The sequence below is a fragment of the Aythya ferina genome (assembly GCF_964211825.1).
Source record: "Aythya ferina genome assembly, chromosome: 3".
NCBI lineage: Eukaryota > Metazoa > Chordata > Aves > Anseriformes > Anatidae > Aythya > Aythya ferina.
Window position 1 is genome coordinate 35,142,523 of NC_140298.1, and position 24,920 is coordinate 35,167,442.

The 24,920-nt window shown below is 41.9% G+C and overlaps 1 protein-coding gene across 5 annotated transcripts in view; it reads left to right on the plus strand.

Moving 5' to 3' along the window:
* Positions 1–24,920, plus strand: part of DAAM2 (dishevelled associated activator of morphogenesis 2) — a 193,933-nt gene that overhangs the window by 43,010 nt on the left and 126,003 nt on the right. For 4 of the 5 annotated variants that reach the window (XM_084515887.1, XM_084515888.1, XM_084515886.1 and 1 more), the window contains one exon: positions 19,715–19,754. The exons of the other annotated variant lie outside the window; for it this stretch is intronic. In XM_084515887.1, the coding sequence (XP_084372013.1) occupies positions 19,745–19,754 (10 nt within the window). In that variant the 5' untranslated portion in view covers positions 19,715–19,744. The remainder of the gene's footprint in view (positions 1–19,714; positions 19,755–24,920) is intronic. 5 annotated transcript variants of the gene reach the window in all.

Here is a 24,920-nt window from a genome sequence, read left to right on the forward strand (position 1 = left end):
CTGTGGTGGGGCCCTGTATTTCAGGATGTTACATTGGCAGCAACTTCAACCAAAATCAATGTTGAACCAGTACAGAAAGAGCAAGGTTACAAAGTCCTATTACAGTAGCAAAGTGTAGCAGTTCAACAACTATCATGCCAAAAGGGACCAAATAGTCATTTCAGCTGGAATCTTGTCTCTGATGGCAGCCAATGCACGTTCCCCTGCATTCCTCACAAAAGCAGCCTGCCAGTTACAGGGGTAACTGTCCCCGTTCTCAACCTCTGCTCAGCTTGTGTCTTGAAGAATAATGTCTTTGGCAAGGAAAATAGAAAAGTGTTGTGCTGAGGAAACGATGAGCTGAACTTCATGGTGTTCCATCAGCTCCATTGAACAGAAATTGCAGTTTAAGGTTCCCATAATTTGTTTTTTGGAAGAGGTCATGTTTCTCATCCTGTGATCTGGAGCTATTCAACATTGTTCAGATCTCACAGGGAGCTTGTTTGTTTGTTTGTTTGTTTCAAGTACAGAAGAGTGGCGGAGAGGACATATTCTTCCTGACTCCTTCAGAGATTGGCTTATATCCTGAAGGTTTCAAATACAGTTTTTCATAGTTTTTTCTAGTTACTCTGCTTATCTCACATCTCAAGGTGTTCTTTTCCACTGTGTTCTCTTAGCACACACAGGATTTCTTTGGCTTTGGAAATATTTGTCTGTGACGGTGATCACAGTTTGTGCCAGACGTAGTGGAGGAACCTACTTGCTGTTTCTGAGAGAGGGAACTTCATCAAAATCAAGGGGAACTTAATGCAATTCAAAAGGGTTGTACCAGAGTGCTCAGACTTGTTCAAAAGCAAAGAGGAGAAGGAGGCCGTACCTTTCTAAGAACACTGAATGGTGATTAGGGTCAGCCTGAAAAATGACAAGTATCTCTTAGCAGGTCAGCAGGAAAGCCACTTGGTTTGGGTGCCGTTGATTGGAGCAAAATAACAGCATCATAAAAAGTAGTGACTTTAGGTAATTTTGGATCAAATTCTTGGCTCATTTACACCTTGCCCTTCCACTGGAGACCAAAGACACCTTTAAAATACCAATAAAATCCTGCTGAAGACAAACAAATTTGTTCTTCCGTGACTGAGCAAAGAATTTGTCCAGAGGCATCAAAATTGTAGCTGCTGCTTAGCTTTGTGGTAGTGTAGATGTTTTCTGTCTTGTCACAAATGCTAATTAGACTGGAAAGAAAATTGTTCTTAAGCAGGACTCCTTAATGTTTCTTTTGTGGTGTTTGAGAATTACAGCTAGCTAGACTTGATCAACTGCTATTTGGTAATCTAGTAAGCAGTGATCGGGGAGAGAGTGCTTGGTGAGCAGTAGAAAGATGTTTTGTGGTGAAGCCCATATCCTGCAGATTCAAGGTGGTGTTATATTTACACAAAGACAGAAAACAGTTTAGGATAAAATTTATTTATCCTAATATATCATATTTATTTATTTGTATTCCACCATGTGATGCCAGCTCTGTTTCTATTTCTATGAGAGACCAGGGTTGCAGAAGTTATTAGATGAGATCCTGCAGTTTGTGGTCTGCAGAAGTCAGGTCTGATGGCCATGATGGTCCATTCTGACCTTCATCTCATCTTTCTGTTGGGTGCTGGGGAGCAGGAGCTGTGCTTTTATCCATAAAACATGAAGCTTAGGGCTGAGTTAGAGTATGAAACAAAGCATCTCCTGCTCATCATTCAGAACACTTGCAGTGGTCTTTCAGAGTAGACTTGTGGAGGGAGAACAGGCTTCTGCAAGGGGGTCTAATCCAAGGGGAGGAGTGTTTAAGTTTTCCTCTGCCCGCTTTTTCTCTGCCATCTGCATTACAGTGTATATATTTTTGGAATGGAAGACCTCATGGCATAAAGCCTCGTGTGTGTAGGTATTGTAATCAGTAAATAGCAGTGCTAGCCTGGGTTGGTGAATTCAGTGCCTAGTATTTCATCTGAAGTGAATTTGTTCATCCCATTGCCCACATGTTCACTGTGATACCATCTGGGTGGTCTGGTATTAGCAAGGTTTTGGGAAGGTGTTGCTATGATTGGATGATCATAATCAATGTGTTCAAAGGCAAACTCATCGCTCTGAAGTGAACAAAAGCTGTGACTGAGAATGCAGAACAAGCATAGAAGAATATATTTAAGGTCAGAGAATTTCTGACGCTTTCTCTGGGCTTTTTGCCTGGCCATAGAAGATGTTGCCAATGCAGATTTGACTATTATTCTTTGTAACTAAGCTCCAATGAGAAGCAAAAGGAGAAGCTGCCACTGCTCCAAGGAACTTGCAATATAAACAAGCTAAGGAACTGATACAGGAGAGTTTGTGGGAACAGTACTAGCCTGAAAAGCAAAAGCAGGACTGGGCTTCACTTTTATGGAGATGTGTAACACCACTTTACTGTTTAGAGGGGGAAAGGACTAGTATTATGTGAACTGTGGCCAACTGGGATTTCAGGCTGGATCAGGCATTATTGTGAGTTCCCCAAGCGCTTCCTATCTGAGAGGGCTGTCCTGGTGCATAACTGTTCCAGCACACTGCTTTGGTGGAACAGAGGGTTCAGTTCCAAGGTAAACACTTGCTGGCTTCCAGTTTCCTGGGTAAAATGTTTTTCATTCAGTCCTGAACTGTGATTTACCCCTAAGTTCAGGAGGAAGGTGGGAGTGAACCTTGTGCCAGTCTCATTTCCCAGGGCTGAAAGCAGAGGTGCTGCCGATGAATGCGTGCCCTAACTCCTGAAACATACAGACCTTGATGGCAGAAGTCAGGTGAAGACTGAGTAGTCTGCCTCAGGAATGAGCAAAAAGGTGATGGCATGTAAGCATAAGCATATCCTCCTCCAGGGATGGACTCAGGATCCAGAGCCTCTGCTCTCTCCTCATGCTCTTTTGAAAGATGAATGTCTTCTCATCAGGCAGAGATGGTGGTCAGGGATGACAGGGTACAGGGTAGCAGCAAGGCTTTCTGCTTGCTTGAAGCTGTACCTGTTCTGCTAGTAACCTTATGTGCTTGCTCTGTGCTTGCTGTTAGTTTCATGATGTCTGCAGCAATGAGGTTTTGAATTGCCTCAATACCTGTCAGTCATGGTCAGTCCAGAATTTCAATGATTAGCATGGAAACATACGATACCAAAAGCCAGTGAGTTACTTTAATATTTCAACCTACACTCCTGTAGGAGAATCCACCAGAGAAGTGTGTGGGGGATGCTTTGTGTAGGGTGTCTAGAAAGTTATTAGCAAAGGAATATTTCAATTTGAAAACTTAGAGAAATGCAAGCAAGCAAGCCAAACATTGTTTCTGTTGACACTTGCTGAAAAACAGCAAATTCAACTGCTTTTTTTTTTTTTAACACCACCTACCATTGTGTTTTCAGAAATGAAAGGTCCCTGGGCTACTGTAGTTGTTCAATCACATATAATATAGCTGAGAGAAAAAATGTTCTGGTTTACTTAGTCATTGCACAGATCTCTGGTGCACCTATCTTTGCCAGTCTCTACTCACGGACCATCAAACATTGCTGGTTTTAGACAGCTTCTTCAATTTTCTTTTTCCTCTGCAATATCTCAGTTCATAAAACAAGCTAAAGAATGTTAACGAGGGATGCTTCTCTGACAGCTGTGTGATATGGTGCTATCTTGCATGTGAGGAGTATTCATGGAGTCCTCCAAAGTTTGTGTAGACACAGTCCATGTGTCTTGTGAAGACACAGGGGAATTACATTGTAAGCCTTGCTTTCCAGGAAAAGTAGAATCTAAGTCCAGGCTTATCTTCTGCCTTGCTGAGTTGGTGTTGTTCATGTGGCTTTCATACCTCATGATACCTAAAAGACATGTTAACTGGAAGTTTTGGTCTGTCATTAGTAAGCAGTCCTGGGGTGGAGTTACAGGAACTGCAGCCTGAGAAGAGAGAAAATAAAATAGTATACAGCAGGTATGGCGAGGTGCATTTTGGTTGTAGCAAAATATGTTTATTTTGCAATTTGACCAGAATACCACCAATGTGTTTTTTGATATCCTCAGCCCCATACAAATATGGCACAAATAAGGAAAGGCTGATAGGTGCTCTGTGTGTTGTGCAAAAATGCTTTTGAGTCGCTCTGCTGTTTACTTTGCATGAACATAGGAATTGCAAAATTTTTCCATGTAATCTTGCAGAAGGTTGGGGTTGGATAGTCCAGGATTTGTTGTTTTGAGCTGGAGAGAAGCACACGTGGCTTTGGCACATGCATGCAAAATGTATCTTACAATGTTGCTGGCCGCAGGGGAATTTCTGTGGGTAAATAAGATTTCTGTCTCAAGGGCTGTCCATATGGCCCCTTTCACCAGCACTAATTCCACTTAGATTAACTGCACAGCACGAATGTGGGTCAAAGCCTGGATTGTTGGGAGAATGAGTTCCTGCTTCCAGACTGCTTCCCACAGAAGTACTTGTTGGCAGCTGAGATCATAGTGCTCACACTCCTCACAATAACCCACTTTGAAATGTATTTAGAGAGGGGTCTTGGCAGTCTGCTTGCTGCTTTTCCATACAAAGTGCAGGCCCCGGTTTGTAATCCCACTCGGCACGTCAAGGCATTGCTGCTGGGCCATCATGTTTTCTGACTTGATGCAGCACAAGGCGAGGCGTGTGCATTTGGTCCAGCGATGCCAGCCCGTTTGAGACGAGTTTTCTCCTTACTCTTCAGCAAGAAAGGAAGAACTGCTCTCTGCAGCACTGCATTATTTACACAGAAAGCCACTGTGTTGCTTCTGTGAACACTGCAAGTCAAAGGAGATGGAGAAACAAGGGGGAGCAGGAGGGAACAGATCTCATGGTATCATTGGCTTGCATGTGCCCGTAGTTCCAGTGCAGATTGCTTCTCGCTTTCTTTTTCTCCTTTGCCTACTCCACTGGTGGCAAAGGCTCTGCACTGGGGTCAATCAGCACATGGCTAGTTTGGTTGTCTCCTGTTACACTGGGATTCCTTAGGTGGGAAATACAAAACCTAGCCATAAATTGCCTGCTTCACAAACTGGGGCAAAGCTACCAAGTGGATATACTCAGCTCTTTGTTTGTAAGTAAATATAATTTTAAAGTTACATATTTATTTTCAATTCTGAAATGAAATCAAGTCTTCAGGGTCCAGTTTCTCCTGACACATACCTACATTTTCACCACATCCACTCGTACCATTCACAAGGAGAAATCCCTTTGACCCAGACCTGGAGGTGCTTTCAGCACAGGTTACCCTAAGCAGTTGGAGGGAGAGGTCAGGGGCTACAACCTGCCCACAGTGCAGTGAGTGCAGAGGTAAAACTGTTCCAGTGCCACTACCCCACTGTATTTGTCACTGTCTCTTTCCTTCCAGATAGTTTTTTTTACAATTGACTGGGAAGTGAATTTAAGTCATCACAACACAGACAACTTCATTGCTTCAGGTGCAGATGGTGGCCTGTGAGGACTCGGTAACATAGGTGTAGTTTTGATATGAAGATGCTGGCAGTGTGGTTAGCATAGGAGATCTGCATGCCTCTTTCTGGGGCTAATGCTGCAGTTTAGAACGAGGGGTGAGAGCAGAACGTTATTCCCTGTAGCTGAGGGCATCGTGGGCAGGAGCACACAACACAGGGAGTTTGCCTCTTGCCTCTGCTGCTGGGTTCAGTTTGGATAGCGCTCAGTCACGTTCTGCTTGCATGTGCTGTGCACCCTCATCCACCTCTGCACAGTAAAACCACTGAGTAGTTATTGAGCAGCTTAAAATTAAAGTGGACAGAACAAAGGTAGATGTAGCATTGAGGAGATGTTGAATCCTGTAACCTGTCTTGGTGCATGATTTTGGGACAGTGTGAAGCCTCCTCCCACCCACCCTCTGCCCCCGTAAGGTAACACAGGACAGGCTGCCAGCCATGGATGTGCCATCAGGCTGCCAGCTTCCTGACTGGGGACCAAGGAGAAGCTGAAGCAATGTGGCGGGGCTGGATGGGATGATGCGGTTGAGGCAGGATGGATGGTGGTTGCAGCCTCATGCTTCAACAGGTCTCCTCTCCTTGTCATCTCCTGTGGGCTTTGGCAGCCTACCTTAGTGCATGCAGAAATGATGATAGCTGCATGTGCTGCAGGCAGTCACACTGCGCCGGGATTCCTGGCAGTTGGGGGAAACTGGGTACACAGAAGAACTGGAAAAATCTGACTGGTCTGCATGGCCTAGAAGATGGGCTGTCCCATAAAATAACACGTTTCCTATGCATAGCTGTGAAACACTTTGGGATCATTAAAGAACAAATATTTGGGGGCTAGTTTTGTTTTGCTTTCTTTATGAGGGAGTGCGTGTTTTTTTTTCTCTTTTTTTTTTTTTTTTTTTCTTTTCCCTTAAAGCCTGCTACTGCTGCCTTGAGACCACCATACTAGGAACTTTCTTCAGTGTTTTCCCATCTCTTTCTCCTTCTGAATGCAGGAAGCACAAAATACTCTTCTGGCATTTGAGCTGCAGTTATTTTGAGTGGCTCCAAACAGAGGGAAATGTGTTTCTGCGGTAGTTGCTGCAGAGAAAGAATTTTGCTGAAATGTCTCTCCCCCACCGCCCTTTGGTGGCTGCAGAAAAGAAGCCAGTGTTTGAGGCCCCTGCTCTGTGCATCTGCTGGATCAGTTTAGGCCAATTTTCCCCCTCCCCCTTCCCCTCTTTCCATTAGCAAACTAGATATAAAACAGAAGCCATTGGATAAATAGGAAAAATGTGTAGCAGAGGAAGCCCTTGTGATTAGGGAGCTGTTAACCAGTTATTTCATGTCCGGCTTTCAGTGTATTTATAAAAATGATGCTATTCAGTGACACATCGAATTACTATAAATGGCATTGGCTCAGTTGCTTTCTCATGGAAGCCAGCTTGCACTTTATTTTTAACATGGGCCCACCGAATATTTTTAAAGTTAGCGTAGTATTTGTGGAAGACGCTAAAACAGCAGGCGAAATGTAGGCAATGGACGTGAACTTTCCTCGTGCCCTGTCTCGCCAGTGCCCTCCGGAGTCCTGTGGCAGCACGCTGGGAGACAGCAGCTCGGGCAGCCTCCGTGTGCGCTTCTTGGCTGAGCAGGGGAGCCGGCTGACTGATGTGATTAGCGGCAGCTGCAGCGTTTGGTTTGGTGATGTGGGAGCTTGTCCATTAGGAGCTGGCCCGAGACCCAGTAAACTTCGCCCTCCCCCCTATTTTCTTTCCATTGATCGCCAGCAGCCGTCACATCGTTACATGCATTTATAATGTCCTTGCTGAGACTTCAGCGTGTGCACATGGTTTAAATCAACGGCTTCCCAAATAGGGGGAGCAAAAGCACCAGTACTCCCTACCTGCCTCCAACAATATGCTTGTAAACTTCAGGGACAAGCAGAAAGAAAAATACAGTTTATGGAAAAGTGCCAGGGGGTTCTGAGTCTACAGATCGTGCTAAGTTTTGGACAAAGAGGTGAGTCTTGCATCATGGTCTAAATGCGGTGAGGTGTAGTCTTCCATACGTTTCTTCTGAAACAAATGTTGCAGAACAGAAAATGCTCCGTGTGGCATTGTGGCACCTGATCCTCAAAGCTGTCCTTGTCATATGTGGCATTTTGGCAGGGATAGTGCACTCGGTGAATGGTGGCTAATAAGGAACATGTAGAAGTGGGGAGGGAGGCCATTGACAGCCTGGTGCACAGGTATTGTCACCCTGGCTTTATTTAGGGGTGGAGTGCAGCTCTCGTCACACTTCCTGGAGTTTCTAGGTGACCATCAGAGCTATCCTGAAAGAGAGGGACTCTTAACTAATGAAATACTATGAGACTAAAGCATTGTACAAAACTGCCACAGCCAGCTCTAGCCTGGGCTGCAAATTGCAGATCTCATGGATCTCCAAATCACGTGGAATCTCATGCAAATGCTAGGGAGCCATTTCCGTGCCAATTCAATTCCAAATGCAAGCATTTATTCCAATATCTGGTTTCCAGTTATATTCCATCAAGGATCAATACCTGTGCAGTAGGTCTACCACACATAAAATGACAACACTAGAAATCTAGATTGGACTAACCACTCAACAGAATATTGTACAGCACAGTGGTTTTGCACTGGGACAAACAGGGTGTAGAAGCCTGGTATATCTTTCCCTTTGTTTTCTCTGATTCTGAGAGATCCGTTGCATCATAGAAAATGTCATTTTCAGAGTATTCAGGCTGTCCTTGGTAGCCGTCCAGTTTGTGTGTCCTGAGAGATCCCTCTTCAAAATATTTATATTTAATATTCTGATTGGAATGGAGAAGACAGCATTTGTTTGTACATTGCAGGGGTGAGAAATACAGTTCTTAATCATACTACGGGACAGCCTATTTGTTAACAGGCTCTTCTAGTCTGGAAGTTTTATAACCTACTCTCTTGGCAGAGATTTCATAGCAGATGCATTTGTGTTGTCTCCTCTGATTATTCAGGCGTTGCTATTTAACTATGTAGGTGAAATGTAATTAAGAAGAATTGAAATAAATAATTTTTTGAACGACTTTTACTCTTACTTGTACCACAGTTGACAGCAGAATTTATTCCTTACAGACAGCTAAGTGGGGAATGGCTTTGTCTTGTCCATGCCTCAATTTCATCATCTGCCTGATGGGGGTGGGGAAGGAGGTTACAATGTTGCTTCAGATTTCTGTTTACTAAAGAAATAATATCATTTTTGTGATGCAGTAGCCCTTCATTGCTTGTTTTGTTTATTTACTTGCTTGTTGATTCCCTTGATTTAGTAACTTCACAATTGTAAAGGTCTTTCCAGTACGTTAACTACTTGCACAGACTCATTAGAAGGCACCCTCTGCTATTTCAGTTAGGTAATGGAAGTATAAGGAAGAGGAAAGAAGAGAAAATAAAAAGTAAGACCATACGTGGTTCGGCATCCTGCTTGGAGCCCAGCATGGCTGCGCTGGAATCCTGCTGATGGAATGTCCTGACATTATGGTGTTTATTTCCACCACAGCCCTGAAATGTAAACAGGACATCGTTGGATGCTAATCCCAGGGACGGGAAATGACTGAGAATCCTGGACTCTTGGGCTATTGGTAGGATGTAAGGAATTGAATTTTACAGGAGGAGTGGCATGCAGTACCAGCAGTGCATGAGAGCACATGCCAGAGGAGGTGTTTTCAGGAAGGGTATCTGACGCATGCTTATGGGGAGGAACAAAACACAACATTGGCATCAATATACACAACAGTTTGCAGGATATTCAGCATGCTAGGATGCTCTGAGCATCCCATCCTAACAGGATGGAAGCTGAAGAGAGAGCTTGCCTAGAGCTTGAAATGTATACAGATTAAATGGCAATTTATCACTGTGGCATTTATTTTCCACCATGCGTTACAATGCTGGAGTGAATTCAGCTGAAGAACCTGGAAATAGCAGAGAGGGAAAAGCAGCAGCTTCTGCTCCAGGCCTGAAGCCCAGAGGGAATGGGGTGGAGGTAGCACAATGAGGGGAGTGGTGGGTTAAGTGCACTGGAAAGCCATCTGTGTGTCTCATGGGCAGCCCTAAATAAATTAATGGCATGAGGATAGTATTGAACTTGCAGTCATGACTCCCTCTCCCCTGAAATGGAAAAGGGCACGTCCAAGTTGTGTAGGATGGTGCCTGCTGTGCTGTGTTTGGGGAAGATGTGGATGAGATGCTACCAAGTTCTTGGCACGTGGTGTAGGGCACTTGAGGCTCACATTGCTGGAAAGAGATGCACCCCACTTTCATGCTGTTAGAAAACCTTGCTTTTTCCAAGCAACAGCTGCAAATCCCTCCTCTGTATTCCCTCTTGTAGTAGCAAAGACAGAAATGTGTTGTAATGAGTGTAAAGGGAGTCCTTTATGGAGATGGCTGAATGCGTACAGACCCTGTAATTCACACTGACTCTCCAGCTTCCAGACTGGCTGCCTGCTGTTGCCACACAAGGTTTCCCTAATTCTTGGTCTGGTGTCTGTAGCAAGGAAAGGACCATCAGCGCTACAGGCTGAAGAGAAAATGAATCCAGTTTTCTGTGCTTTGAGCGTTGTGCACTGTGTTTCTGCAGTAGCTCCCTGTGCACGGTGCTGGATGCATTGTGCAGCGAGGCGTCATTTTTGGGTGGGCATCTTCTGATTGTTTTCACGAGTGTCTTGCTGGCGCAGTTGCCAGTGTTGATGCCTTTTGAACCCAGCGCTCTGAATTGTGACTCTCCTGTGCTGTTTGGGCCGGGTTTCCATCCGGATCTGAAATTGGAAATTTATTACTTGGAACTGTTTTTTAAAGGTGAAACTGACACCGGTTTCTTATTACTTACCAAGTCCTGAGGGCAGAGTTACATTCCTTACGCTGCTGTAGGTGTTAATGATTTCATCAACTCAAGAAGCCCAGAGACGTGAACTCTGCTCTTGGCAGCTAGTAAAGAAGGGAAACTGACTTTCAAATATTTTGTTTTTAAAGTTGTTTTTCTTTATGGTGTTTACATTAGCGGGCTGGAATTTGTGGGACAGACGTAAAATTGGAACTAAGAGAATTTGTTGACTTCTTAGTTCTTAGAAATCAAACCGATAGTAAAGCCTCAGTAGGCTGCTGAACCTGGTCTTGGCAAGCACCTCTGAAGTTGCAGAAGAACAAGAATCTGCGAGTGGGCCTGTTGTGGGTGCAGGCCTCAGCATTTCATTTGCTTGGTATGCTTTCTATGCCTCAAAATAATCAGGAAGGATACTATTATGCAGATCCCAAGATTTTTTCTATATTACTTTCAGTTGCATGCAAATAACTCTCAAACTTTGCTCAAAGTCTGGAGAGATTCCGGGATGTGTTTTTTTTGTTTTGTTTCTAGCATAACTTCTGTCTTGTATCGTGCAGAAAGATGGCATTGGGAACAAGGACAGGGATTTAAAATCAGAATGAATTGGTATTACTTCAGGCTCTGCCACTTGCTTGTTGTAGGTCTTAAGCAGGCCGTCATGGTCTTCATGCCTGTATTGTGAATCCTTGTGTCTTTCCAGGTAGCCATGATATGCAAGTTCTGGTTTAGATTTAAATAATTTTCCGATCCAAGAGTGAGCCACTGTGAAGTGACTGCTGTACATGTGACAGACTGCTGTAGAGGTGCTAAATGGAAGGTTACAGAATTTAACATTGATTAATCCCCTCTATTGATGGGTGAGATTCAAAAGCTTATCCTTTAATTACTTAAGGAGGTACTTAAAAGGTGATTTGTTCATCACCATTTATAATTATCTATATAGAGAATATTTGGTGATAGCATTCTTCAGGCTAGGAAAATCAAGTCAGGAACCAGGCTCAGGGGATTGAAACTTGGCAGATGAAGCACAAATTTCTAAAGTTAGAGACTGTTTACTGAGGGTTGTGGTAGATTTTCTGTTGCTGGAAATCTTTAAATCAAATGAGATGCCTATTGAAAAGTTATATTCTACTTCAGACAGGAATTAATTTATGGCAATCCTGTGGCATGTGTTATGCATGAGGTCAGCCTAGCTGATTGGTACAACCCTTTCTGCTTCGTAGTTCATAAGATTGTCCTCAAATTTGTGAGTGCAAGTCTCACTGAAGCCAGTGGAAGCAAAATAAACCTGAGGTCAGAGCTTTATACACTGCCTTCTTTCACATCCTTCTCACTTCGAGCCTGTATTGGCTTGTTAGCCAGCTAACACATGGAAATATCCTCCTGCATTGCTTTTATCTACTTAGCACTGCCTTGTGCCACTTAGCTTGCTATGTACCTTCCATGTGTGCCTGTAAATTGCGGGATGTTTCTTTTTAGTCGTTGTTGTTTTATTCGTTTTTTTTGGAAGTGTGAGTTGAAAGGTGAGAAGGCTTGAGCAGATCTAAAAGGAAGCAGATCAGATTGTGGATACAGCTGGACATTCCTGCTCTGCTGTCCCTTTGGCAATGATTGATGTGGGATATGCATGTGTATTTGTGATGATGATTTTGTGTCTTTTTTTTGCCTTTTTTTTTTTTTTTTTCCCCAGTACCTTTGAAAATCAGTAAAAGAAGGGGTCCTTGAATGTGAGGTTGCTCCCCATGCTTCAGACACTTGCCCAGCAGATCAGATGGAGATCCTCTATTTCTCCCAACAAGGCAACTAGCCCAGTTGGTCTTGTTAAAAGTCTCCTCCTGTTGTGCTGTACTACTTGTTCAAAGTGGATCAGGCAGCTCAGGGGTAAAGTAGAAGTCTCTATATTCCTGACCAAACTAGCAGCTAAATGACTGCTGTTGCTGAAGGACCGCAGCTGGTAATAGCCTACAGGTGCTGAAATGGCCACATAGGTTGGAAACAAGAATCCCTTGGCTGATTGAGGCACTGTTCTGAGAAGACAGACCAGCTCGTGGTAAGAGTTCCTGTGCCTCACGGACACTGGTGGTTAGGCTTTCAAAAGAGCTCAGTATGTCTCGCACATTTTTCCATTGAGATTTTCTCATGAAAAGGTCTGATCTCAGAATTGGCAAATTTTGAAAACATAGAGTTTCCCGAATGTTTCCACATTCTTATGAGAACTGGATATTTCAAAATTTGTGATAAATCACACTAGAAACATGTGTTTATTTGTAACTATTTCCTCCTTTTTTTTTTTTTTATGCTGCCAAATGCAAAAAATCAAAAAAAAATCAAAAAAAATCAATGGTGATAGGTTATTCTAAATTATATTTTATTTTTGTATTTTATTTTTATTCCTTTGGGGTTCAGTAGGAGGGGAAGTGATTTAGTGAAATGGGAAACTTCTTCAGTTTTTATTTTCCTTAAAAACAAACAAACTCAAAGGCATCTATAGAATTCTGAGCACTAAAATAGCCTTTTTTTTTTTTTTTTCCAATATGATTTTTTTCTTTTTTGAAGGCAGTTCTTTTTCCATTGGAGCAGCTCTGTCCACTCTTTTTGGACATCTGCCTGCTGTTTTGTGCTGAAATGGAAGCTGGACAGTTTTGACAAAACATGTTCTTGATGGCAGGGGCCAAGCTCTGTTTAAAATTAATTCTAATTGTTGAAATTCAAGTGTGTCTTGTACAAGCATGGAAAGTGAAGTTTGCTCATCATATGTATAATCCTATTCCTATAAGTGACAGTGGTGAAGAAGGATCGGCTGCAGAGCAGACTGATAAGATCAGTGCATTTAGAGAAAGGATTTCCTGCGCTTCCTCTAAATAGTAAAATGCTCCTTTTATAGCATACTGTTGAACAGAAAAAGCAACAGCTGATTGAGATGTCCTCTTCAATTAATCCCCATTTTGAATGAATGCCCTGAAGGGCCACGTATAACTTGGAGAGGCCATTGCATCTTTGCAGGCATGGTTTCAGGTAAGCCTTTAGAACTATGTTGTGCCAAATCCCTCTTACTCTTCAAGGACTAATTCCATTAGGCTACAACAACCCTGCCATGCATAAACTCAACTTCTCTGTGTGATCAGCCCTGCCCCAAGGAACGTTGGGCAATTTTACTGGAAAGCACCTTATGTATAGCATCTGCTGGGTATAGTCTAGCAGGCAAATAGACTGAAGAGACCAAGCGGTGGCATGGTAAAAGGTTGCCTGAAGAGAGAGAACACCCAGTTTTTAGTCCCTGGGGGCCTACTTGGTATTTCTGGCACAGGGGTGCACACAGCCCTGTTCTGGGATAACCCGAAGTGTAAGTGTTGCTTTTATTTTTCCTTTGTCTTTTAAGTCTTCAGAGATAAAAATCAAGCTGTCTTGAGGGGAGGCACTTTTGATTTTGAAACAGTTATGAAGAAGACATCACCCAAGGGCACTATCTAAAGCATATCTGAGAGATAACATACGTAGTGCAGAAGGGTGACAAGTCAGGGCCAAGTGTACGTTCACTTGGCACATGATGTGTAGGTGAATGGGAAGAGTGTGTTTGATTTCGGGATCCCTTGGGGAGCGGCTTCATATGCAGCAGTGCTGCATTGGTGTGGGAGGAATTATCCTTTCCTTCTGAGGTGGTTGGTTGGAGAAATCGTGTGTTCAGGTGTGCTTCGGATAAACTACAGACAAGAGAATAAAGTTAGAAAGTAGAAAGAGATGGAGAGTGCAAGGGCATGAAGATGACCTTCTCGCTACTGGAAAGCTGTCATTTTCAGCATCGTCATCTCTCCAGCCAGGTTACTGTGGAGACCATCCCTAGTACATAAACTGTCAGATGTTTGGTGAGCTACATGCTGCTGAGCAGGAAATCATTCACATTCCTTATCTTCCACACAACAGGCTCAGGAGAAATTCTGCCAGAAAGCTTGCTCCCAGGCCTCAGGGAACAGGGCTTGACCTCTGGGAAAGGTTTTTTTTTTCTGGGCTTTACTTATAAAAACTGAATTCAACTACTTTCTGAGCATTTGGCTTGAAAAGCTTCCAAAGGGCAACTAGTAGATGGTAGTGGTTAGGAGTCCTGCTGTGGCTAAAATCCCATCCTGTTCCCACAGAAATGAGTGGTCAAACATCCACTGACTTCAGTACAAGCAGCTGAGTGGTACAAAGGGAACAATTCTGCAAAGCCCTAAACTTCTGAAGAATTAAAACCCAGACTCAAGTTTCTCAATTTGGATGGTCTCCAGGAGCAAAAACTTATTCCCAAGCAGTGAAGTAATGAGGCTGTAGACTAGCTGTCTAGGGAATGTCTTGGAGCAAGCCAGTGGATTAGGAATAGCCCCATCTTACCTGGTATGGGAACCAGCAGACATACGTGTCCTTTGTACTTGTCACCATCTCTACTAGTGTTAACGCAGGGATAGTGTCTATGCTGTGGATGGTACTAGAACTGCAGTCATTTCACCACATGAATGTTTTTGTCATGTTGCTTCTGGGGTAGGGAAGTTGAGCCATACTTGGAAAAGATCCTTAGTTGCACACCTTACCTCTAAATGCTGTTTTTAATCCCCCTTTCAGACCAAACCCATGCTTTTCTTGTTTTTAAGGTGGTAGTTGGAGTTGTCATTTAACACTTTCCTGCTCTCTTTTCTCTTCCTCTACCAGTTGCTCAGAACTTGTTTATCAACTTCTGAATGAAAGGTGTCATGGCTCAATGACATGGCTCCAGCTGCTCCAAGAATTGTTTGGTCTGCTTCTTAACAAAAACCTTTCAGCTCTTCTATGTTAATCTAGGAATTTTTTGTTTGTTTGTTTGTTTTTATTTTGTTTTCAGTTTTACACTGCAGTGTTTGCAAATAAGAGAAATTCTCTTTATAAGTGTGTGAAAGAAGCATTGTTGTCTGAGAGATATATAGATACATATTTTTTCAGTAAGGCTGCAGGCATTGTGTTCATTTTTATCATCCCTCTAGCCATTCTTTTTCTTCCATATGTTTCATATAGATTAGCCTCTATCCTCTGGTAAAATAATGTAAACTTATAACTGTTTCTACCTTTCAGATAGGAACAGAATAAAGCTTGTACCACTTGGGCGTGTGTGGTTTGGGATTCTAATGGCCTAGCAATGGAGACAAATGTATTGAAGCATAAGATGGGGCATCAGAGCCTTGGGAGACGAGGCTCTTTGTGTGTGTAAAGCTATTGTGGGATGTAATACTTGAGGGAACCCTGGCTGTTGTCTCATCTCACTAAGGCTTTGAGGGAAGCAGGGTGCTCCAGCTATTCTTCTGTGTTTGTTTCAAAGCTCCCAGGTTTCATCCCCAACAGCTTCTGAACACAATAAGCCAATGCAGTTGGGCTTTCAGCTTTGTACAGATCCCTTCCCCTCCTTCTGCTTGGGAAAACTGTATTGACGGAGAAACACATGGCACAGCACAGGCCAAGCCAGGAGAGGACTGTACATCACTGTACATCCCTCTGTACTGATACGCAACATTATTATTTTCTGCCCAGGGTAAGTGTTGTTTTTCTCAGGAGTGTTGGAAAGCAGGTGGTATAGAGGGTGAAGAAGAGTCCTAAACATTTGGGTGGGACTTGTTTAAGGAAAATTTTAGCACTGTGACCCTAGTGAAGTTGCGCATCCAAAATGCTGGAGGAGAGCCATTAAACAAAGTGGCATAAAATAAACTCACTGTGCATGTTTTCATACTTACGTCCTCGGCTACTTTTGGTGTGTTTATCAAAACATCATGGGCTTTTGGGTCAGTCTAATGGTGGGAATGTGAACAGGGAACGATACATATCAGGACCATATTAAAGCTTTCTTTTAGGCCGTCTATCTTTAAATCTCCTTACCAAAGTAATTCCTTTTAGAAATGATCTGGGTTATGGTGGTGGGGTGCTTGTTTATTTTTGTTAGCCTACAAATATTTACTGTGTGCAAACACCTTGCGCTGAAAGCAAAGGATATGCAACCAAAGCAGTGAAAGAAGCTTACAGTTTTGACTCTCATTTTAGTAGTTGAGCTTCAAGTATATGTTCTACCAGCCAAATTTGTTATCTATTTTTAATGTGTTTATTCACAAGCTATTTGTGGGAGCTTAACTGACCAGCAGAACAGGAGGACACTGTTTTATTATTGACCGGCTGTCTGACAGCGCCTTGGGTTGTGAATGCATCAGTTATTCATGTATGGCTGATACTGAATAGCTCATGTGGTTGTTGAGCAGATTCTCAGACGAGTTTGTTTCCATGGGGTTGTCTGAGAAGTGGTAGGCAGGTGAGAGCCATTTTGTTTAATGAGCTTCAAGGATATAGCAGGTGAAGAGAATCTGTAACTTGAAGTAAGAAGCGAAGATAAAATATTCATTTAAAATCAGCTAAGACACATTCATAACACTTTGGCAAAACTCAACAAGTTCTTCAGTCAATGGGAAGAAGTCTGAATCTGAGGTCACATTCCCCTTTTAGTATCCTCTCCAGTGTGAGTGCTGATTTTCTGCTGCTGCACTGTGACACATTGGAAATATCTGGGTGAAGGAGAACAGTGAGGAAAGTGCACCTAGTTCTTGGTCTTTGTTGGTGGTGAAGATAGGGACACAGGATGGAGAGGGCTGAAGGTTATTGCAATGCAGTCCAGGATGTATGACTGTGGTACAGCACTGAATATCCAGATGGTGGCTGGTAAAGGTGCAGAGGCTCCCCTCAGGGTTCAGAGAGAAAGGAAAGCTTTGATTTTCTGTGCAGTGTGAGAGCAGCTTCTGCTTGCAATGATGACTCTTCCCTCTCTTTATGATTTGAGGCAATTTGGTTGAGGTTTTGTAGGCAATATGAGAGAGTATTCCTGGGCAAGGATGGCTTAAGGGGAAGGGTGGAAGGGTAGCTGAAGCATAAACCTAATACGCTATGGCATATACTGCTTTTTCTGTGGTCAGGGACTTTAACAGAGTTAGGGTTAAGGTTGGAAACGAAACCTTTTTGGAGTATATCCAGCCGGACAAGAGATCTGTGCAACACTAACCATGTACATGAATGCTTTCTTGCTCCAGTGTACTACCTCAAATTTAGATTTAGATTTCAGCTTCACTATGTTGCTTGCTTCTTGAAGTAGAGTGAGGAGAACAGCTTTATAGCCCAAATGAAAAGGTGTTTTATCTCCAATCTGTTTCTTTTAAATCTCAGCTATTAAAAGAAAGAAATTTCTCTGTCAACACTGCTCCTAGCATAGTCAGATTTCCTTTTCCTTTTTAATCATAGAAATTGCATGGGTGAATGCAGTTAAAAAATAGGCATTCATACCAGCCCCTACTAAAGTATGCATATGACTTGGAATATTTTCCCCAGGAGTCAGGAAATGATGATTTGGATGCTCTACTTTGATGTTGCTAAAGTCAGCTCCAGAAAGCCTTTGCAGAAAATGAAATATTTCATTTTCTAAGAAAAATAATCTCAGGTGCCTACCTGGCACAATTCCACTGAGGGACATTTCGCCAGAAATGAACTGAGTCCAAGTTCTGTTTGGAAGAGCTGGTGTCTTGTTTTACGAGGTTATGTGTTTCCATCAGCATTAATAGGAGTCTGTTATAGACTCAGAATGGAAATTATATAAGAAATGTATGTTGTTTACTCATCTGAAGAATGAAAGGCTCTTGTAGAATCTCTATAACTTAATTCCAGTAACACGTGCACCCTGAAATTACTGAAATTATCAAGGGATAAGGTGAACAAAATTTTGAGTATCCTTTCTGATATCTTCCTGTAGAGAAGTGTGAAATGCTTCTTATTTCCTTTTATCTTTCTTCCTAGTTTTATCTACAGAAATATTTTCTGGGATTCCCTAACCAAGATCTTAAGTCATTCCTTTTACAGCGTGTAAGGCACTTCGTACCTGATAAGAGATTTCCTCAGGTGTCACCTCAGCATAAATATTTGAAGAATTGAATACAAAGGCATGAGTACATTTTCTTGACTGAACTATTGGCTGGTTGATTACTGATTTTACCTCTACACCACCGTGTGTGTCCACACCAGTACATGACTAGCTGTAGTGCTCACACATTATGGGAGCATTCTAGCCAGAAAACAAACAAACAAAAAAAACCTTTCATCTTGCCCTTTGTTCCATTTCCTGTGATAAGCAGATTCTCTGTTCATTTCTTTACTAACTCAAGCTCTAACTTGGGTCATTAGAGGTACTCCTCTTGCTTTCAGAATGCTTTCTTTGGTACAGAGTGGTCAGTTAGAGGGTAGAGACATCTCGTTTCCAAGATGTTGTCAAGGTTGGCTCCTTTCTATTAAAAAATGTGTCAAAACTGTTTCTCCAGGTTTATCAAGTCCCAGTACTAAAGCTCATTATTGTTGTTTCCCTTGAGCAACATTATATTTTCCAACCTCTTTTGCACAGAGGTTTCCTAACTGCTCTGAAAATCTGTCCCTTGCAGGTGACCTGGTGGTTATCATGTTGGCATTTGATGGTTGAGATCAGTTGCCCATGTAGTTGTACTATTGCAATTCACATGGGGGGAAACTCTTACTGTAGGAACATTCCAGTAAAAGCTGGAAATGTATCCTGCAATATTGATATGAAATGTGCTTTGGGGATTAAGAAGAGTTAGTGCTGCTATTAGTAGGCCCCATTGGAGATGAATTGTTTCCTTATCGTGCATGACCTCTTAAAAATGTAGAAAATCTTTGTGTGTGTTTGAAATCTCAGCATGAACAGGATATTCTAAGACCTTGTGGACTCTCTTGCCTGTCTAAAGAACGTTTTTTTTCTTGGAAACAAAAGAACGTTCCTTTAAAGTACTATCCACACCGACGCCCCTCTCTAGACTTGCATTGCTCAGTCTGAGTTGTTTAGTTCTGGGGTTATCCCAGTGGAGCTTTTTGTGATTAATAGCTGATAACAGTGTAAACCCAGCACTAAGAACATTTCCTGGGCAGTAGCCATGCTTCTTACAGGCTCCATTTGACTGATGATAGGGTATGCGCAGAATGAGCACTAGGGAAGAGGTCGCCCTGAAGAGTGTCTCCGTGGTGTGTGTTCAATGTTTGCATTACACATCTGGTTTATCTTCTTTTCAGAGACGGAGCTCCTTCTCTCTACAATTTCCTCTGTTTTAAGAATTGCCAGGCACCACTGTAGTGTATTTGTACCCTTTGCTTGTATTATGCATAGCTAAGGAAAAATATAAATTCAAACAAAGGAATTCAGTAATGTTACATATGCCCTTTTCATATCGTATTTGCTGGTCCATTAGACAAGACTTAAAATTTAGTGATAGCCTATCAGCCTGCATGCAGATTTTTCAGTTGTATATAAGGTATTTCTGCTTGAATTTGCTATCCAGTCTGCATATGTAGTTGGTCTCAATTTTTTTTTTTTTCAGAGCTTCTGACATCTTGCAGTTCCACTGATTATGCTGGAAGGTAGGTACAAAGTGCCATGTGAAAAGTCAGGAGTGCTTCTTTGTACAGAGGGCTTTCTGTGCAGGGGGAGAATAAAATGCTGATATGACTTCTTGTTACTGGAAAGGTTTTGGTGCTGGTTGCCTGTGTCTTCTCGACAGCAAGTAGAAATTGGAGAAACAGTAATTTCATTTTTTTCTTGCAGTGAGAAATAATCTTGCACAATATGTATTTAGTTTATAAATGTCCCTGCACAGTCAGGGCAGCAGAGCCAACACCTGAATAAGTTTTAAGAGGCAATGTTTGACTTTGCTGTCTTTAGTTGTATGTATACTATCCCCACATTTAAGATGTAATATATGTAATAAATACTTTTTTAAGTGACTTTTAAATATGCCTCCGAAGTATAAGACAAAACAAAATGTATCAGGTAATGATTTGGATCAAATCCTGTGCAATCTATCAAATAATTCAGTGCTGTACAGAACTAGAGATAACAAGCAGTGATATTGGTACATGTTCTGCAAAGTCATGCATAACCGCACATAATAATAATGTTTGCAGCCCTAAGGGGATTAAGATGATGTTCCTTCCCTAAGAGAGGGTAGAGTTCTGTCCCGTTTGTATACAATGAATCTTCTTTTCAAATCATGTCAAAGGACTGTGTACCCAGATCAAGTGGCTGTTTAGAAGCAGGGTGTTTTTCTTCTTCCTTTCTTTTTTTTTCTTTTTTTTTTTTTTTCTCTAGTGTGCAGCTGTGCTGGGGAGTTAAAGGAATTTTATAGTGCAGTCTGGCTTTCTGTGGACTGTACTCAAATCTTTGTCAATAAGATGCAAGAGCTTTGGTTCAGAGGTTGAAAGAACTTGCTGTGTCTTTGGGCAGGCTATGGGCTTGCCGCAGGTACTTAGAGGTCCAGAGACAATACCCAAACATCCGCTGTATGCAGCTTCTCTGCAGTCATTAGGCAAATGAGTTCTCTTTGGGGAAGAACAGGGTGTTGGTCGGTTACAGTTCTAGGAAATCTTCCGTAGTTATACTTCACTACTTAAACTTTTCGTAATTGTGGACAGTAAAGGGCCTTGAGGTGGACGTGACTTCTTGCCATGAGAATCTGGGAGACCAGAACTAACAATTCACAAGCTGGATAAAGCAGTAAAATAGAGATGGTGGTGACTGGCATGGTGTGCATGGGTACTACGTTCTTGCGTACCATATGCTCTATACCATGTTGTCTATGGATATGTACCACTATAGGGAAGATCCTCACATTGGGTATTTTAGGGGGGTTCCCCCCATTCTCCTCCATCCTTCCTTTTACCACACTCTTTGCAACATGCTGCCGCTGGCAAAAAGAGCTCACTGATTATTCAGGGAAGGTGGCTGGTTTTTGGTAGCAGTTTCTTTTTCAGACCCTCATAATCACTACCTGTATAATTCAAAGCATTATCTCTATGGAATTTGATTCAGATGTAGATGAGGACTTGTTCACCCTAATGTTATAAAACACCAGCCCTGAAACCTAAAGCATCAGGTCACAGCTCTGAAACCAGCTTTCAGTGTTGGTGTACAGTCTCCTCCTATAAATATTACAGCAGCCAGAAAATATATTTTATCTGGATACCACTTAAAAATACACACAGAAAACAACCCAAATCCTTGAGCAGAGCTCTTTCCAAATATCCATTCTTCACGAAGACACGTTAGGTTAAAAGTTCAACAATTTCACCAAGCTGCTGGCTTGGAGTCCAAACCTACTTGCGTAATGTTGAGGTTTCAGGGCAATGAACCCACATTATCCCTTGTCAGAATGTTGAACAAAAATAAAAATGCTGGAATAAAATACTGTATGTGACCTTTTCTTAATTTCATTTTCTGGAGTGAATTTATTGTTGGTGCCAAATTGACAACCATGGAATCTGAGTAGCTTAAAAAACAGGTATATAAAATCAGTGACACTTTGACCCTGTCTCTGCCTTGATCTAGAGAAACCATCCCTAAGATGGAGAGAGCATTAAAATCTCAAGACCTGTTCCCTTTGTGCTGCATCTACTGACTGTCTTTTCCATTTACCGGATCACTAAAGAAACCTTTTAGCTATCATCTCAATCAGTTGCTTTTCAGTATATGGAACTGAACTGACAACCACCACCATTATTTACATGTTTGCAGTGACAAACAGAAATACATTCTACTTCTGCTGGTGTGCTAAATAGGAAAGCAGCAGATTTGGAAGGTGGCTTTCCCACATGGCATTGTTAAACAGAAGTTTTAAAGAGATCTGTACTACCCCCCCCCCCCCCCCCCCCAAAAAAAAAAAAAAAAAAAAAAGGAAAAGTTCACGTCGTCTCTATTGGATTTCTCCCCAGTTATACCCATTTACTATAAAGACCAAGTTGCTCTTTCCAATGACAAAACTTGAGGAAAAAATCACCAGTGCAAATAATTGATTTGACCATCAATAGGAAAGATTATGTCTGTACACCTACATCTGTGGCTGGTTGTCAGTGGTTATAATTAAGGCATATTTCCAGTCAAGTCAAGCTTTGATGTCCTGTACTGGCCCTGAACCCAATGTTAGAATGGAAATCAATTTTTGTACTCCGTGATGACATCGGACCAGGGATGAAACATTCTTCTGCTAATTGTCTGAAAAAAGAAAACAACATTTTACATGGAAATGACCTGCAGTTTGGGAAGATGTAATTGGACCTCTACCATTTGTTTGTTTTTCTTGGAGCACACTGGCAGCTCTTACAGATTATTTCTCTCTCAACAGAGGCACTCTAATGCCCTCAGCTGCTTATTTTGTCTGGAAAATTCAAGCACCCAGGATAACGATGACAACAACAGCAACATTTTGACTCCCAACCCCCTGGCAAAATAGTTACATCATGTCTGGAAATAGTTGGGCAATGACAGAATGGAAAAATTACAATGACTCAAACAAGACAGGGATGCTCTTACTAATGGGATTTTGTTCATTCATTCTTCTGAAGGTAGTGGTACATAATGCTACTGGGAACCTCTGAACCGATAATCCTTGTGACTAAATCCTACTCTTCCCAATATTGCAGAGATGTCAAGTCCCTAGACCAAGTTATTGTACTAATCTACGCTACCAGAATTCCTGGTCTTTTGACATAGAGGGATGAGTGAGACAGTTTGTTCTCCAGATCACTCTATCCTTGACTTCTTTCTTGAGGTGACCAAAAACTTGGCTCTGGGGTGTCAATATCCTTTCTCTGGAGCTGTCTGAAGCTGTCCATAAGACATGGACAGAACTGACAGCTATTACTAATTAGGGCCAGTTTCAGACCGATGGCATTAAAGGCATTTGATATTGTAAGACCTGTAAAAGGCCTAGTGCTTCATCTTACTGTAGAGGAAATAAGTCTTCTGCATTGGAACTATAGGACTAAACTATAGGAACTAATATATATAGTTTAGGACTAAACTATAGGAACTAAACTTTATTGCCAGAACCATGTGCTGTTTCTGGCAATCAGTGTTTATGTCTGCTTGACAGATGACATATTTCATTTTCACTCTGTGAATTTATTATATCAGATAAAGGGCTCACCTTGCTCCAGCTTCCAATGCACTGGTCCCGTGTTTCTTCTGTGAAATTGTATTGTTGTCATACTGAACACCAACAGAGAGAATAGAAAGTTGGAGAGTCTAACCCAAGCTATGCTGTCTAGATCCACAGCTTGCAGAAGAGCCAGTTCAGGCCAGCTCAGTTGGGTAGTATAAATGAAGCTTGGATCACAGTCCTGTCCTGAATTTCATGGCCCTAAGATTATAGTATATTCCTGGGAAGTCCTAAAACCAACATTTTTATCACATGATTGTTTTCAAGAATAAAATCTGGGTATTGCAGAGTACATTTGCAAATTCTTCCTGCTGGATGGTCTTCTCCTTGGCTATGATTGCATCCAGGGGTGACATCTGTGGGGTTTGTGGGATTCTTTTCCCATGTTTGCTTTTATGTAGTTTATTTCCCACAGGCTCTTACAATCACAGTGATTTGGAGAAGAACAATGACATACAAACCAACCCATCTAGTGAAGTTAATGCTGTGGCAGGGGAAACCGTCACATAAATTCCTTTATTTCATAAAACATAAATTTATTCACACTGGATTTGTAGACACTGCTACATGCTGCCCCTACAGCTGTGTCACTACTGGGGTGTGAACCGTGGTGTCCCGAACAGATTCCATTTGGGTGATTACATTCTGCAAAACAGTGTTTTTATTGTTATTTGTAGGGTAACATAAATTTACTTGGCACTATACAATGACTGATTTAAGTATGTAACTAAGAACCTACCTTGGAGAAGCTACGACCCCTGTGCTTTGGCTAAGGCAACAGAGTATAATACAGCAAGCATAAAACATACACAGAGTGTAGTGCAGTCTTTACAGCATATGTCATGCAGTGGCTGTCTCTCTTATTTTTTTTTTTTCTTTAATACTTGCTTAAAAAAAAGAGGAGTTTTGCATTTTGAAGTGCTTGAAGTGGGTACTAGAAGCCATTTAAGAGTTGTCATGAAAGAAGGCAAGAATATTGGAATGGAATGGAGTGGAATGGAATGGAAAAAAGTAGAAAACAAAAACTAAACTGGTAGAAAAGAGTGAGAGAACTAAGATTGGAACTGGAAAGTGCTGTTCTTCCTTGGCTAATGGAGAATTTTTTTTTTTCCCTTTTTTTTTTTTTTTTACCACCTCATTTTTTGGCCACTTTTATTCTTTTGCCACTTTTTTTTTTTTTTTTCCATAGAAGGTAATGGGGCAATATTTAGTGATATATACAAACAGAAAAAAATGTGGTTTCTGCTGAGAAAGGAAAATTAGGAAAAGTAGGTAACAGTACAGACTTTCTTAGAAGGAAGTGTATCTTCAGTATCTGCAGATGTTATGGAAACTGTAGTGCTGCACTTCTAAAAGACTTGGAAGTAGTGACAGAGTAGGGGCAAGGAAAGAAAGATGGTGGGCTCTAGAATACTGTATTCAAACAGAAAGGTTCCTTGTGTCTGGGGGTACACAATCCCATTGGATTCACCACCTAAAAATAGCAGAATGGTTGGGCCTGTTGAGAGTGAGGCGTTGGCAAGCTTGCCTATGCACAGAATTGATGAATTAGGATGGGATTTGGGGTGGTGGTATTAGTTTCTGCTCCAAGTCA